The 14257-nt window shown below is 35.8% G+C and overlaps 1 protein-coding gene across 15 annotated transcripts in view; it reads left to right on the top strand.

Moving 5' to 3' along the window:
* The window catches only part of LOC127842734 (uncharacterized), a 118948-nt gene that overhangs the window by 80391 nt on the left and 24300 nt on the right, over positions 1 to 14257 (top strand). For 14 of the 15 annotated variants that reach the window (XM_052372420.1, XM_052372427.1, XM_052372428.1 and 11 more), the window contains one exon: positions 4288 to 4360. In XM_052372420.1, the coding sequence (XP_052228380.1) occupies positions 4345 to 4360 (16 nt within the window). In that variant the 5' untranslated portion in view covers positions 4288 to 4344. Of the gene's footprint in view, positions 1 to 1502; positions 1577 to 4287; positions 4361 to 14257 lie in introns of those variants that run through there. The other variant, XM_052372430.1, reaches the window with a different exon arrangement.

Genomic DNA, 14257 nt, shown 5'->3' on the forward strand with positions numbered 1-14257 from the left:
GTGCAAACACTGTTTTCTTTTATATGCGGCGTTTTATAAGACAAAAAACACTGTCATGGGCATGGGTGTGAAACACATTATTCATTATCACTTTTAAATGAAAGGGATCAATACAATACATTTATCTTGAATTATTTTATTTTAAGCGTACACGAAAATCCGTATGAACCCTGTAGATGCACCTTGATGAGTTCTACATGCCACATCCATTTTGGGTCACTAGGTCAAAGGTCAAGGTCACCGTGACCTCTAAAAAAAATAAAAAAATAATCTGACAAGCTTTTGCAGCCGAGCGTGGAACCCGTTATGCGGTGCTCTTGTTTATATGTGAATTTGCATGTGATGTGCCAAAAGCTTTCTGGAAAACTATATGAATTAGACCTTCTGTAATGTTATTAGTTTTAGAAGATAATAATGGGAACACCATTAATTTGTTTGTCATTTATGAATGACATATTAAAACCATGGTTCCAAAAATTTCTAGTTCTGGAAATGTTAGTCTGCCGAATTTAACAGAGACCATATCATGGTATTTGGAAATGTCAGATCATTATGTTATTGCACATTTGGACCAATTGCTGTTGTTATGCAAAGTAGAAATCTCGATTTAAAATAATAATAAAAAAATCTAAAATATTTAAATTAAATAATTGAATTTTCTGCTTAAAGGAAGTCTCTTCTAAATGTAAATCCTGTCAAGGCAGAAAATGTGTGCCTTGCTCTGTGAAAATGTGTGCCTTGCTCTGTGAAAATGTGTGCCTTGCTCTGTGAAAATGTGTGCCTTGCTCTGTGAAAATGTGTGCCTTGCTCTGTGAAAATGTGTGCCTTGCTCTGTGAAAATGTGTGCCTTGCTGTGAAAATGTGTGCCTTGCTCTGTGAAAATGTGTGCCTTGCTCTGTGAAAATGTGTGCCTTGCTCTGTGAAAATGTGTGCCTTGCTCTGTGAAAATGTGTGCCTTGCTCTGTGAAAATGTGTGCCTTGCTCTGTGAAAATGTGTGCCTTGCTCTGTGAAAAGAGGATTTATGCAAAGAAGAGACTTTCTGTAAACAAAAAGTATAAAAGTGGAAAGTGTGGTCCCTGATTAGCCTGTGCGTATTGCACAGGCTAATCTGGGACGACACTACGCACATGCATTATGCCCAGTTTTCGCATAACGTGACTCATGTTGTCCCAGATTAGACTGTAGAGACTTCACAGGCCAATCTGAGACGACATTTTGGGCACCGACTAAGAATTTATTGATGCATTTAGCCTAGTTTTCCTGTTACAAGTCTAAAATTATTTACTTTTGTTTGTTTTTCTCTGCAGTAAGCAAATATCTGTCCTACCAAAATCTGTGGCCCACGAGGACCAGCCTGCTGGTTTCTCAAATGTAAACAGCCACTTGAAAAGAACACTTGTTTTCGAGGATCTTCACACTTGTGTGTTTTGTTTTCTTCCAGACAGTTTCAACACATATTGCCCAATTAGCTTTGTGAAGTGCCTGCATTGTTATGATGTTTATTACATCAGGAGATATTAGAGTTAGCAATCATGTATTACTTGTCAAATCTGTTCAATTAATTGATGATGAACTGTGAGTAATTTCTTGTCAGTCCTTATTTGATTAGTATTAATTTAAGAAAATGCATTTTCTTAATAATTTTGTTGTAAAATATTATGTTATGTTGAAAAGCAGAGACGGTATTTGGGTTACATTATACTAAATGATATGAGTGTAAAGTAAAAAACTCTTTTGTTTTGTTTGTATTACTCTAACAAAAATGTTAGTTTGTTTATTTCATAATGAGCTTTCTTGTTTTAAACTCCTTTCTTTGGTCATATACATTGCAGAGGCCCTTAAAATGTGTTAAAGCCCTGGTTCTAGGCACTGAGCCGTTACCATATTTTGCTGGCTTCTGCGTATGATAACAATTTAAAATAAGTTCTTAACACTAGTTCAAACCAAAATTGCTAGGCTTCTCCTGAAGTGCGGGGCATCAAGTGTTAATTTTGTCAGTCCGTCTGTACGTTCCAAAACTTGTGTTTTCAAATTCCCTTTAAGTACTGGGTTGATCTTGATCTTGCCCAGCCTTTCCATCTGGATGACCTTAATGTGTAGATGATCCTAATTTAAGGAATTTAACCCTTTACCACTTAGATACACATTTAACCCTTTACCACTTAGTTATGTATTTAACCCTTTACCACTTAGATACATATTTAACCCTTTACCACTTAGATACGTATTTAACCCTTTACCACTTAGATGCATATTTAACCCTTTACCACTTAGATACGTATTTAACCCTTTACCACTTAGATACATATATAACCCTTTACCACTTAGATACGTATTTAACCCTTTACCACTTAGATACGTATTTAACCCTTTACCACTTAGATACTTATTTAACCCTTTACCACTTAGATACGTATTTAAACCTTTACCACTTAGATACGCACTTTCACGCATTTTAAGTCCCTTAGAAATTTATTTTTATGTCCCCCACTATAGTAGTGGGGGACATATTGTTTTTGCCCTGTTTGTTGGTTGGTTGGTTGGTTGGTCTGTCTGTCTGTTTGCGCCAACTTTAACATTTTGCAATAACTTTTGCTATATTGAAGATAGCAACTTCATATTTGGCATGCATGTGTATCTCATGAAGCTGCATATTTTGAGTGGTGAAAGGTCAAGGTCATCCTTCAAGGTCAGAGGTCAAATATAGGTGGCCAAAATCGCTAATTTTATGAATACTCTTGCAATATTGAAGATAGCAACTTGATATTTGGAATGCATGTGTATCTCATGGAGCTGCACATTTTGAGTGGTGAAAGGTCAAGGTCAAGGTCATCCTTCAAGGTCAGAGGTCAAATAAATGTGGCCCAAATCGCTTATTTTATGAATACTTTTGCAATATTGAAGATAGCAACTTGATATTTGGCATGAATGTGTATCTCATGGAGCTGCACATTTTGAGTGGTGAAATGTCAAGGTCAAGGTCATCCTTCAAGGACAGAGGTCAAATATATGTGGCCCAAATCGCTTATTTTATGAATACTTTTGCAATATTGAAGATAGCAACTTGATATTTGGCATGCATGTGTATCTCATGGAGCTGCACATTTTGAGTGATGAAAGGTCAAGGTCAAGGTCATCCTTCAAGGTCAAGTATATGGGTCAAAATTTCGCATGTAATGTCACTTCTGCAATATTGAAGCTAGCAATTTATATTTGAAATGCGTGTGTATCTCAAGGAGCTGCACATTTTGAGTGGTGAAGGGTCAAGGTCAAGGTCATCCTACAAGGTCAAATATCATATAGGGGGACATTGTGTTTCTCAAACACATCTTGTTATTTTAAAACTTTTCTTTCTAGATTCAAGTTTTAAAGGCTTTATTTCCAACCATTAGATACTGATGAGCGGCAAACAGCATAAAACCTGAGCAGTTACTCGCAGGCTGTTCTGGTTTTATGCTGTTTGCCATTTTAACTTTGCTTCTTATGGGGGAAATTAAGGGTTAAGGTATTTAAGCTGCATCCAATGTTTATAAAATCATGGCCCTATGTCTCTTTTATCTCTAGTTAACCCTTTGCATGCTGGGAAATTTGTCGTCTGCTAAAATGTCTTCTGCTGAATTTCTAAAATTAGCATTTTCTTCGAAATTTTTTCAAAGAATACTATCAGAATAGCAAACAGTTTGGATCCAGATGAGACGCCACGTTCTGTGGCGTCTCATCTGGATCCAAACTGTTTGCAAAGGCCTTTAAAATTCAGCTCCAGCGCTTTAAGGGTTAATATGTAGTCCCACATTTTGTGCACTCAACTCCTCTTATTGCTTGGCATTTATCTAAAACTGACCTTTTGTCCACCATAGAATACATAGTCCACTCTTTTACTGGTTAATGTGTAGATGATTGTAAAGATATAATAAATGTTTGCTGTGACCAGTTCTAGCAGAATGGCTCTATATCTTGTTTTTTCCACTATACAATATTTTGTGTATACAGTTTGTAAACTTTACTCTTTTACTGCATGAGGATTTTGCTTCAAGTTTGACAGTGAATGTTAAGAAGAAATTGTAGCTGCAACACACTTTTGTAAAATTATGGTCTATTTGTAGTTTAAGGAAATATTGGGTATCATAAAAGAGGACTTCTTGAAAGGATTGACTAGTGGATTTGTTTCTGTCCAAACATGTTTAGTGGGAAATCCGTTTCTTACGCACAACATATCACTTTATAGAAGCCATTAATTATAAAACTTATTATTTAGAAGCATATTACATTTCTAATGTTTTTTTCAGGACATGTTGCCGTGACTTCACAGGAAGGGTAGGCCATTTCCTAGCCTGGCCGTCTCCATGTGTCTATTTATAGGTAAGATTGTATTTATGTGGCTTTTTATGCCCCGGGTAGGGTGGCATATAGCAGTTGAACTGTCCGTCAGTCCGTCTATGCGTCAGTCCGAAAACTTTAACGTCGGCCATAACTTTTGCAATATCGAAAATAGCAACTTGATAATGTGTATCTCATGGAGCTGCACATTTTGAGTGGTGAAAGGTCAAGGTCATCCTTCAAGGTCAAAGGGCAAAAAAATAAAAATAATTTTAAAGTGGCGCAGTAGGGGACATTGTGTTTCTGACAAACACATCTCTTGTTATAGGTCATATTGCTTCCATGTGGCTATTTATAGGTAAGATTGCTTCCATGTGAATTTTTATAGGTAAGAATGCTTCCATGTGAATTTGTATAGGTTAGTTTGCTTCCTTGTGGCTATTTATAGGTAAGAATGCTTCCTTGTGGCTATTTATAGGTATATAAGAATACTTCCTTGTGGCTATTCATAGGTAAGATTGTTTCCATGTGATTATGTATTGGTAAGATTGCTTCTGTGTGGCTTTTTAGCTCGACTATTATATATGAAATATATATAGTGGAGTTATCCTACTCACCCCGGCATCGGCGTTAGCGTTCCCTTTAGCGTTCCTGTTAGCGTGCAAATGTTAAAAGTTTGCGTACCACCCCAAATATTTCCTATGTCCTTTGACATATTGCTTTTATATTTTGCATACTTCTTTACCAACATGACCACAATCTATAAACAAGAGCAGACAACTGTATCAAGCATTTTGACAGAATTATTGCCCCTTTTATACTTAGAATATGCATATTATTGATAAATCTATGTTAAATGTTGCGTACCACCTCAAATATTTTCCCTGTCCTTTGACATATTGCTTTCATATTTATGCCCCCCTTCGAAGGAGAGGGGGTATATTGTTTTGCACATGTCGGTCGGTCGGTCAGCCGGTCGGTCCGTCGGTTGGTCCATCCACCAGATGGTTTCCGGATGATAACTCAAAAACGCTTAGGTCTAGGATCATGAAACTTCATAGGTACATTGATCATGACTGGCAGATGACCCCTATTGATTTTCAGGTCACTAGGTCAAAGGTCAAGGTCACAGTGACTCGAAATAGTAAAATGGTTTCCGGATGATAACTTAAGGATGCTTAGGCTTAGGATCATGAAGCTTCATAGGTACATTGATAATAACTAGCAGATGAACCCTATTGATTTTCAGGTCACTAGGTCAAAGGTCAAGATCACGGTGACTCAACTTAGAAAAATGGTTTCCGGATGATAACTCAAGAACGCTTAACGCCTAGGATCATGAAACCTGATAGGTTCATTGATCATGACTGGCAGATGACCCCTATTGACTTTCAGGTCAAGGTCACGGTGATTTGACACAGTAAAATGGTTTCCTGATGATAACTCAAGAAAGCTTATGCCTAGGATCATGAACCTTCATATGTACATTGATCATGACTCGCAGATGACCCCTATTGATTTTCAGGTCACTAGGTCAAAGGTCAAGGTCACAGTGCCAAAAAACGTATTCACACAATGGCTGCCAACTACAACGGACAGCCCATATGGGGGGCATGCATGTTTTACAAACGGCCCTTGTTATAATATAGGTAAGATTACATCCATGTTGCTATTAATGGGTCACAAAGATTGCTTCCGTGTGGTTATAGTGAAATCTTGTTAACGCTTTCTATTGGCCACATTTATTTCCAATCTTCACGAAACTTGGTCAGAGTACTTGTCCTAGTGAAACTAGATTGAGTTGGAAAGTGAGTCATGTGAGGTCAAACAGTAGGTCATGAGATCAAATTTAAACAAGAGATTGCCAAGCAATATTGTCTCCTACCGGTGAAACTCTACCATTGTCAGTAATTTTCTTTTTATTTGTTGCCATGGCAACCAGAATTCTTGACATTGGAACAAAATGAAATAACCTGCTTAATCTCCATATTGCCATTTATCCATGTTTAAAATTTCATGAAAAAATATGAACTGACATACAGACTGACAGACTAACAGAGTGCAAACAATAAGTCCACTCCGATTTCACCGGAAGGGGAGAAAAAAGCTTCTTTACACTTCTGGAGTCTTTCTGGAATTTTTTGTCATCTTCATGAAGCTTGGTCAGAAAATTTGTTCTAATGATATCTCAGCAGATTTTGACAAAGGTGATAGGCCAGTTTTTTTATGGCTATAGGCCTTGTTAACACTCTTGAAGTCACATTTTTTGTTTAATCGTATATCTTCATTAAGTTTGGTTGGACTATTTGACATAATGATATCTAGGTCAAGTAAAAAAGGGTTAATGGGAGCTTAAAAAATTAACTTAGGCTCATTTGGTCAAATAAAAAAACAACTGCTTCCTAACTTACACTAGAGGTAACATTTCAAGTAAAATCTTCCTGAAATTGGGACAAAAAAATGGTTAACAAAATATCTAGGCCTAGTTAGAAAATAAAAATGTGCATATGTGCCTAGAAATTAAATATTATGTATCATAAAGTACTTATTATTCTGAACTGAGAATAGTTTTGTGCTTTTGGGTCTCTGGTGAGCGCTTAAGGGCCCATTGCCCTCTTGTTTGATTACAACTGCAATTTAATTGGGTCTTGCAGTTGTTTTATAATAAGAAAGCACAAAATGTAAAAGCATACTGTATAAAACCATTAAATTTTGTGTGGTACGAATTTTCGTGGATTTTGGTGGTCTGCTGAACCACGAATTCAAGTACCAAAAATTATTTATACACTTTTAATCCAAAATCGGTCGTTTCCGACATTATCTTTTCCGTGACGTCATCAAATTAACAGTTAGCAGATTTATCACATATGTCAATTGGTGCCAATTGAAGTTAAAAGAGACAAAACGGTTTTCACATGTTTATTTTGGAGACCTTATTACTCAATTGTTACTACTAGAAGACCAATTGCGCTTAGAGTTGCAAATATTGTCAAAACAATATTGATGGCAATAAGCAAGTGTGGACCCACAAGTGCGCCGCTTTATCGCGCTTATCGACAATTATCGGCAACACTTTAATGCTTCAGTGCACATTAACCTCAAGTCTTGCTGTCAACACAGATTAGCAGATTATGCTTCGTTATTACTCTGGCTGTTTTAATAAAAGTTTAATTATTATGACGGTCAGTCTTCCATGAAAATTTTTATTCCACGAAATTACATGTAAACGAATTAGTTGTTATTTATTAAACCACAACATTTCATGCTGACGAATTTCTAAATGTTTACAGTATATGAGGCATACAGCGTTGTTGGAGAATTTAGTACTTAAATACGAAAAAGGCACTAAGTAGTTTAAACCAATGGTACTAATATTTGAATTAAATAAAATGTGAATATATAAATACTGTCAATGGTATTCAATGAGAATATATAAATACTCTCTATGGTATTCAATGTGAATATATAAATACTGTCTATGGTATTCAATGTGAATATATAAATACTGTCTATGGTATTCAATGTGAATATATAAATACTGTCTATGGTATTCAATGTGAATATATAAATACTGTCTATGGTATTCAATGTGAATATATAAATACTGTCTATGGTATTCAATGTGAATATATAAATACTGTCTATGGTATTCAATGTGAATATATAAATACTGTCTATGGTATTCAATGTGAATATATAAATACTGTCTATGGTATTCAATGTGAAGATATAAATACTGTCTATGGTATTCAATGTGAAGATATAAATACTGTCTATGGTATTCGCTGTGAATATATAAACACTGTCTATGGTATTCAATGTGAATATATAAATACTGTATGGTATTCAATGTGAATATATAAATACTGTCTATGGTATTCAATGTGAATATATAAATACTGTCTATGGTATTCAATGTGAATATATAAATACTGTCTATGGTATTCAATGTGAATATATAAATACTGTCTATGGTATTCAATGTGAATATATAAATACTGTCTATGGTATTCAATGTGATCTCTTGTAAAGAACAAGGTAAATGAGACTTGACTAGTTACAGTTTATTCAGACCTTGACTTAAGTTACAGTTTATTCAGGAAACCATAATGAAACGTAAAGGCAAATGACATGACTGTATGACATTAGTAAAAACATGTATTATTGTCATCAACAAAAATAAAATCTACAAAAAAGATCAAAGGAATCTGTGCAATACATATTTTGTTACATATTTGTGACAGTATGAAACTTAATATTTTTTAGAATAAAACACATGACAGTTAAATAACTACTTTGAAAATGTAAAATCTGTCCTAAAATTCACTCTTTAGTTTGTTTTACATTGCATAACAATTACACCAAAGTATTTTACAGCATAACAAATCACCACAAGTTAATCATATATGTACATATGAGTCATGTTAAATATATAGACAGTGATTTTTTTGCCAAAAATCACAGCCTCTTGCATGCTGTTTCCTAATGGCAACAAGGTACCTTTCCCCCAAAAATCTGTCCAAAATTTCCCCCAATACTGTAAACGTATAGAAATTCGTCGGTATGAAATTTCGTGGTTTAATAAAATACAACTTATTTGTTGACACGTAATTTCGTGGATTTCAAATTTTCGGGGAAGATTGACAGTCATAATAATTAAACTTTTCTTAAAACAACCAGAGTAATAACGAAGAATAATCTGCTAATCTTTGTTGACAGCAAGGCTTGAGGTAAATGTGCACTGAAGCATGAAAGTGTTGCCGATAATTGTCGACAAGAGCGAATAAGCGGCGATCTTGTGGGTCCCTGCTCGCTAATTGCTATCAATGTTGTTTTGACAATATTTGCAATTCTCTGCTCAATCGGTTCCCTAGTAGTAACAATTGAGTAATAAGGTCCCCAAAATACACGTGTGAAAACCGTTATGTCTCTTTTAATTTTTATTGGCACTAATTGACATATGTGATAAATCTGCAAACTGTTAATTTGACGACATCACGTAAAAGAGAACAATCGTTGATCTACAGTTTAAATGCTCTATTTAAAGTAACATTACTACTCAAAATCAACGAAAATTTCGTACAATTGTTCATAAAATAAACTTAACCAATTAAAAATCAGTGTTCCTTATGGCAATTGCCAAAATTTCAACACCAGATGTGTTCTGGTAAAGTAGATGTTTGTAGATACAAAATGCTCGTTTTTATTATTGTTTTGCATTATCTATTCATACGACACATGAACACTACCTTGGTGTTCGTGTGTCGTATGAAAAGATATATTTGCGGGAATTTATTGTGGCCACAAATAAAAAAAACGAGCATTTTGTATCTACAAAAATCTATGTAATCATACCACATCTATTTTGGCTATTGCTACAAGGAACACTTAAGTTAAGGTGTTAACTTTATTTTACGAAATACTTAACGAAATTTTCGTTGATTTTGAGCGTTATAGAGACTGTAAAAAGTATTATTAACCAAACACTTGTCAGGAAAACAACATATTGTATTACCTAGCATATCTCAATCAAATATCTCAGATAACCGAAAACAATAGAGAATGTCGGAAATGACATTCGGAAAGGACCGCGTTCGGATTAAAAATGTAAAAATAATCGTTGGTACTTGAATTGGTGGTTCAGCGGAACAACGAAATCCACAAAAATTCGTACCACACGAAATTTAATGGTTTTACAGTATGCGAAACAAATTGGTTTAGTGAGTTTACTATACAGCAATTTAATTCCCTAGCATTTTATAAAATTAATTTTAGAAAGCAGTTAAACATGTACTTATTATGCTCCCTCAAAATTTGTTTTGGGGGGAGCATATAGTCCCCGCTTCGTCTGTCCGTGTGTGCGTCTGTCTGTGTGTCTGTCCGTCCGTGCACAATTTTTGTCCGGGCTATTTCTCAGCAACTAATGACCGGAATTCAATTAAACTTAATGGGAAGCTTCACTACCAAGAGGAGATGTGCATATTATCAGCCGGTTCTGGTCGGATGATATTTCACAAAGTAATGGCCCTTTGAAATTTTCCATTAACTGTAAATATAGTGCAATTCTTGTCCGGGCTATTTCTCAGCAACTAATGACCAGAATTAAATGAAACTTTATGGGAAGCTTCACTACCAAGAGGAGATGTGCATATAATCAGCGGGTTCTGGTCGGATGATTTTTCACAGAGTTATGGCCCTTTGAAATTTTCTATAAACAAATTCTTTTCCCCCAAACTACGGTGCTCTCAAGATATTACCTTTTATCTGAATATATAGTGCAATATTTTGACAAAAAAAAACTTAAGGGAGCATCACCCGTCTCCGACAGTTTCTTGTTAAAACTGTTATTTATAATGATATTAATAATACTTATGTTTTCCCGATACCATGGTCTATCGCGTTTTTAACCCAATCAAAAAGGCACAGGCTGTAAAATATAAAGCAAAAAAAAAATTACTTATAGATCAATATTACAACAATACATTCATTATATGAAATTCAAATGAAAAATTGTCATTAGAGAAATACAGTTAATTCCTTGTAACAGATGAGAGCATGTTTTAAATTGTGTGGCAACACAATAAATTAATAGCCAAAAATTATGCAATTAAGCATAACACTAAATAAAAGATCTATGCTGCCAATAATTTTATTATGAAAGAACGTTTTTAAACATATTAACGTATTCATGATCTGGCAACACAAGAAAACATCTATGTGAATAATGTGATGAAACATAAAACTGAAGACAAGTTTGGTGTGGCCAGAAATCATGTTGAAAGAAAATACATGTTTCAAAATGTTTTTACTTGAACTTGTGAAACAAAACTATTTTACTTTAATAACAAGGATTTTGCCAGCTATATCTCCCACAAGTATGGAGGCTGTGCTCCTATTGTAGAAGACTGACAGTGGGCCATCATTCCTGATAGCTAGAGTTGCCAGTTTCTTCTTGCCTTCACCATCCAGCTGTAGGATAGTGCCTGATTCACTTCCACAGAACAGCACCTGTCCCAGATCAGTCACATGTTTACCCCTTTGCATGCTGGGAAATTTGTCGTCTGCTAAAATGTTGTCTGTTGAATTTCTAAAATTAGCATTTTCTTCGATTTATTTTTTCAAATAATACTATCAGAATAGCAAACAGTTTGGATCCAGATGAGATGCCACATTTTGTGGCGTCTCATCTGGATCCAATAGAATGTGGCGTCTCATCTTGATCAAAACTGTTTGCAAAGGCCTTCAAAATTCGGTTCCCGCACTGAAAGAGATACCATATGGCCATCTGAGGGACGGGTCTTGGAAGGTAAAAAGGGAACTGTGCCATCTCTTGCCAGGGTGAGGACCTTGTGGAAGGAAAAGTTGGTGACAAATATCTTGTCACCTGAAGGACTCAGTGCACAGTTACACACTGTAAAAGAGAGAAGTGTCAATGTTGTTAGTTCTTTACAAAATCATTATGTTAATAACAAGTCTCTTACACTTATTCACACCTGGGAGCTTTGTTGTTGTTAATAGAGAATAATTTTTCTTACCATGAATCATTATCCCCACGCTTTTTGAAAAGCGTGGGGATATTGTGGTTATCTCCGCCGTCTGTCTGTCTGTCTGTCTGTCCGTCCTGGCCACTATCTCCTCCTACACTATTAGCACTAGAACCTTGAAACTTACACACATGGTAGCTATGAGCATATGAGCGACCCTGCACTATTTGGAATTTTGATTTGATCCCTGGGTCAAAAGTTATGGGGGTTGGGGTGGGGCCGGGTCAGAGATTTTTACTCATTTTTCAGGTTATTTTACTATAATTTCTTCATTTCTACACCAATTGTCGTCAAATTGATTCTGAAACCTCTCTTATGACAATACGGTCAATCTCAACTGTGCATGGCCCCATTACCAACCCTGGGGCGCCCAGCCCACATAGGCCATGTCCACCCAAAATTGCATTTTACCAAAATTTCTTCATTTCTACTCCGATTCACTTCAAATTGATACTGAACTTCTCTTATTACAATATGGTCAATCTCAGCTATGCATGGCCCCATTACCAACCCTGAGGCGCCCCACCCACATAGGCCACGCCCACCTAAAATTGCCTCTTACTATAATTTCTTCATTTCCACACCGATTCACTCCAAATTGATACTGATCGAACCTCTCTTATGACATTACGGTTAATCTCAACTATGCATGGCCCCATTACCAACCCTGGGGCGCCCCGCCCACATAGGCCACGCCCACCCAAAATTGCCTTTTACTATAATTTCTTCATTTCTACACGGATTCACTTCAAATTGATACTGAACCTCTCTTATGACAATACAGTCAATCTCAACTATTCATTGCCCCATTACCAAACCTGGGGCGCCCCGTCCACATAGGCCACGCCCACCCAAAATTGCCTTTTACTATTATTTCTTCATTTATACACCCATTTTCTTCAGATTGACACTGAACCTTTCTTATGACAATACGGTCAATCTCAACTATGTATTGCCCCATTACCAACCCTGGGGCGCCCCGCCCACATAGGCCACGCCCACCCAAAATTGCCTTTTACTATAATTTTTTCATTGCTACACAGATTCACTTCTAATTGATACTGAGCTTCTCTTATGACAATACGGTCAATCTCAACTATGCATGGCCCCATTACCAACCCTGGGGCGCCCCTGGGTCAAACATGCGGCGTGGGGATAGGCGTTCGCCTCTGCTGGGCCATTTCTAGTTACTTTTTGTTTTTGCATGCATGATTTTTTTATGCAGAAACCCCATTGCGTACACATCAATAACATTCTCTCAGTAAGTAAATGTACTCATTGACATAGTCAAAGATGTCTAACAGGATTATTATAATGGAATTATTTTAAATTGACATATAAACCAAAACAAAACAATCATATACAGTAATGAAAAGTCATGAAAGTACTTGAACAACCATAATTATCTTAAAATGTGCACATGTAAAAATACAATTGACTTTTGTATAAATTAGTATAAGGCATAATATAATTTTAATATTTCTTATAATAATTTCAATTGATATCCAAATATATATTTTACCTGTGGTAATGTCTGATGTATCCTCGTGCAGCTTATTTGATAAGGTTCCTTTCATTGAGTACTTATAAAGTGCAGTGCAAGACGTGACATATAGGTCTTTCTGATAGTGGGCAATACCACAACATGCATGTTGCATCTGTAACTTGGTCCCCTTAACCCTTTCCTTGACAGGTACGCGTTTCTACGACCCGATCGATTCCCTGTCAAATACGCGTATCTACGCCTGTATCGATTCCCTGTTATCTACGCATTTCTACTACCCTATCTACTACCTGATATATACGCGTTTTAACGAGGCATCATTTAATTTGCTATTTAAATGCTTAAAAGAACGTTTTAAGTGTAACAGAAATGCATATACACCTACGTTCATCATTTTTATAAACTGTCGAGAAAACATCCGGTAATGTTGCTATTAAAAGTTATGATGCAATCGGCAACCAATCAAGACAGGGTTTACCATTTCACATGCGTAAATCACGTTCCGGGATGTGCGCGCTTCAGGCATTTCGTAATGTCCAAAAATAACTGATATTCTCGAACCGTATTTAATTTAGACATTTTCCGAAAACGTATTAATAACTCGTTAAAAATGTCGCAAAAATAAACACGTTCCATAGGGATATAATATGATTTGGGTGTAAATCGTTTTGATTCTTATTGTTGTTTGATTCCATTATATCGTAAATATTTGTTTCCGAGATCATATACGAGAATTACATCGATATGTTTTATGGCTTTTACACTCAAATGTTTTTACAAGCCACACGTGCTTATCAAAAGTTTGTGTTTCGTAATACACAGGATATTGGATTATCGGTGCTTGATTGGGCAATAAAACAAAGACACAGTCGGCAGTCTTCAATATGCCTT

This window comes from Dreissena polymorpha, chromosome 8 (genome assembly GCF_020536995.1).
Source record: "Dreissena polymorpha isolate Duluth1 chromosome 8, UMN_Dpol_1.0, whole genome shotgun sequence".
Taxonomy (NCBI): domain Eukaryota; kingdom Metazoa; phylum Mollusca; class Bivalvia; order Myida; family Dreissenidae; genus Dreissena; species Dreissena polymorpha.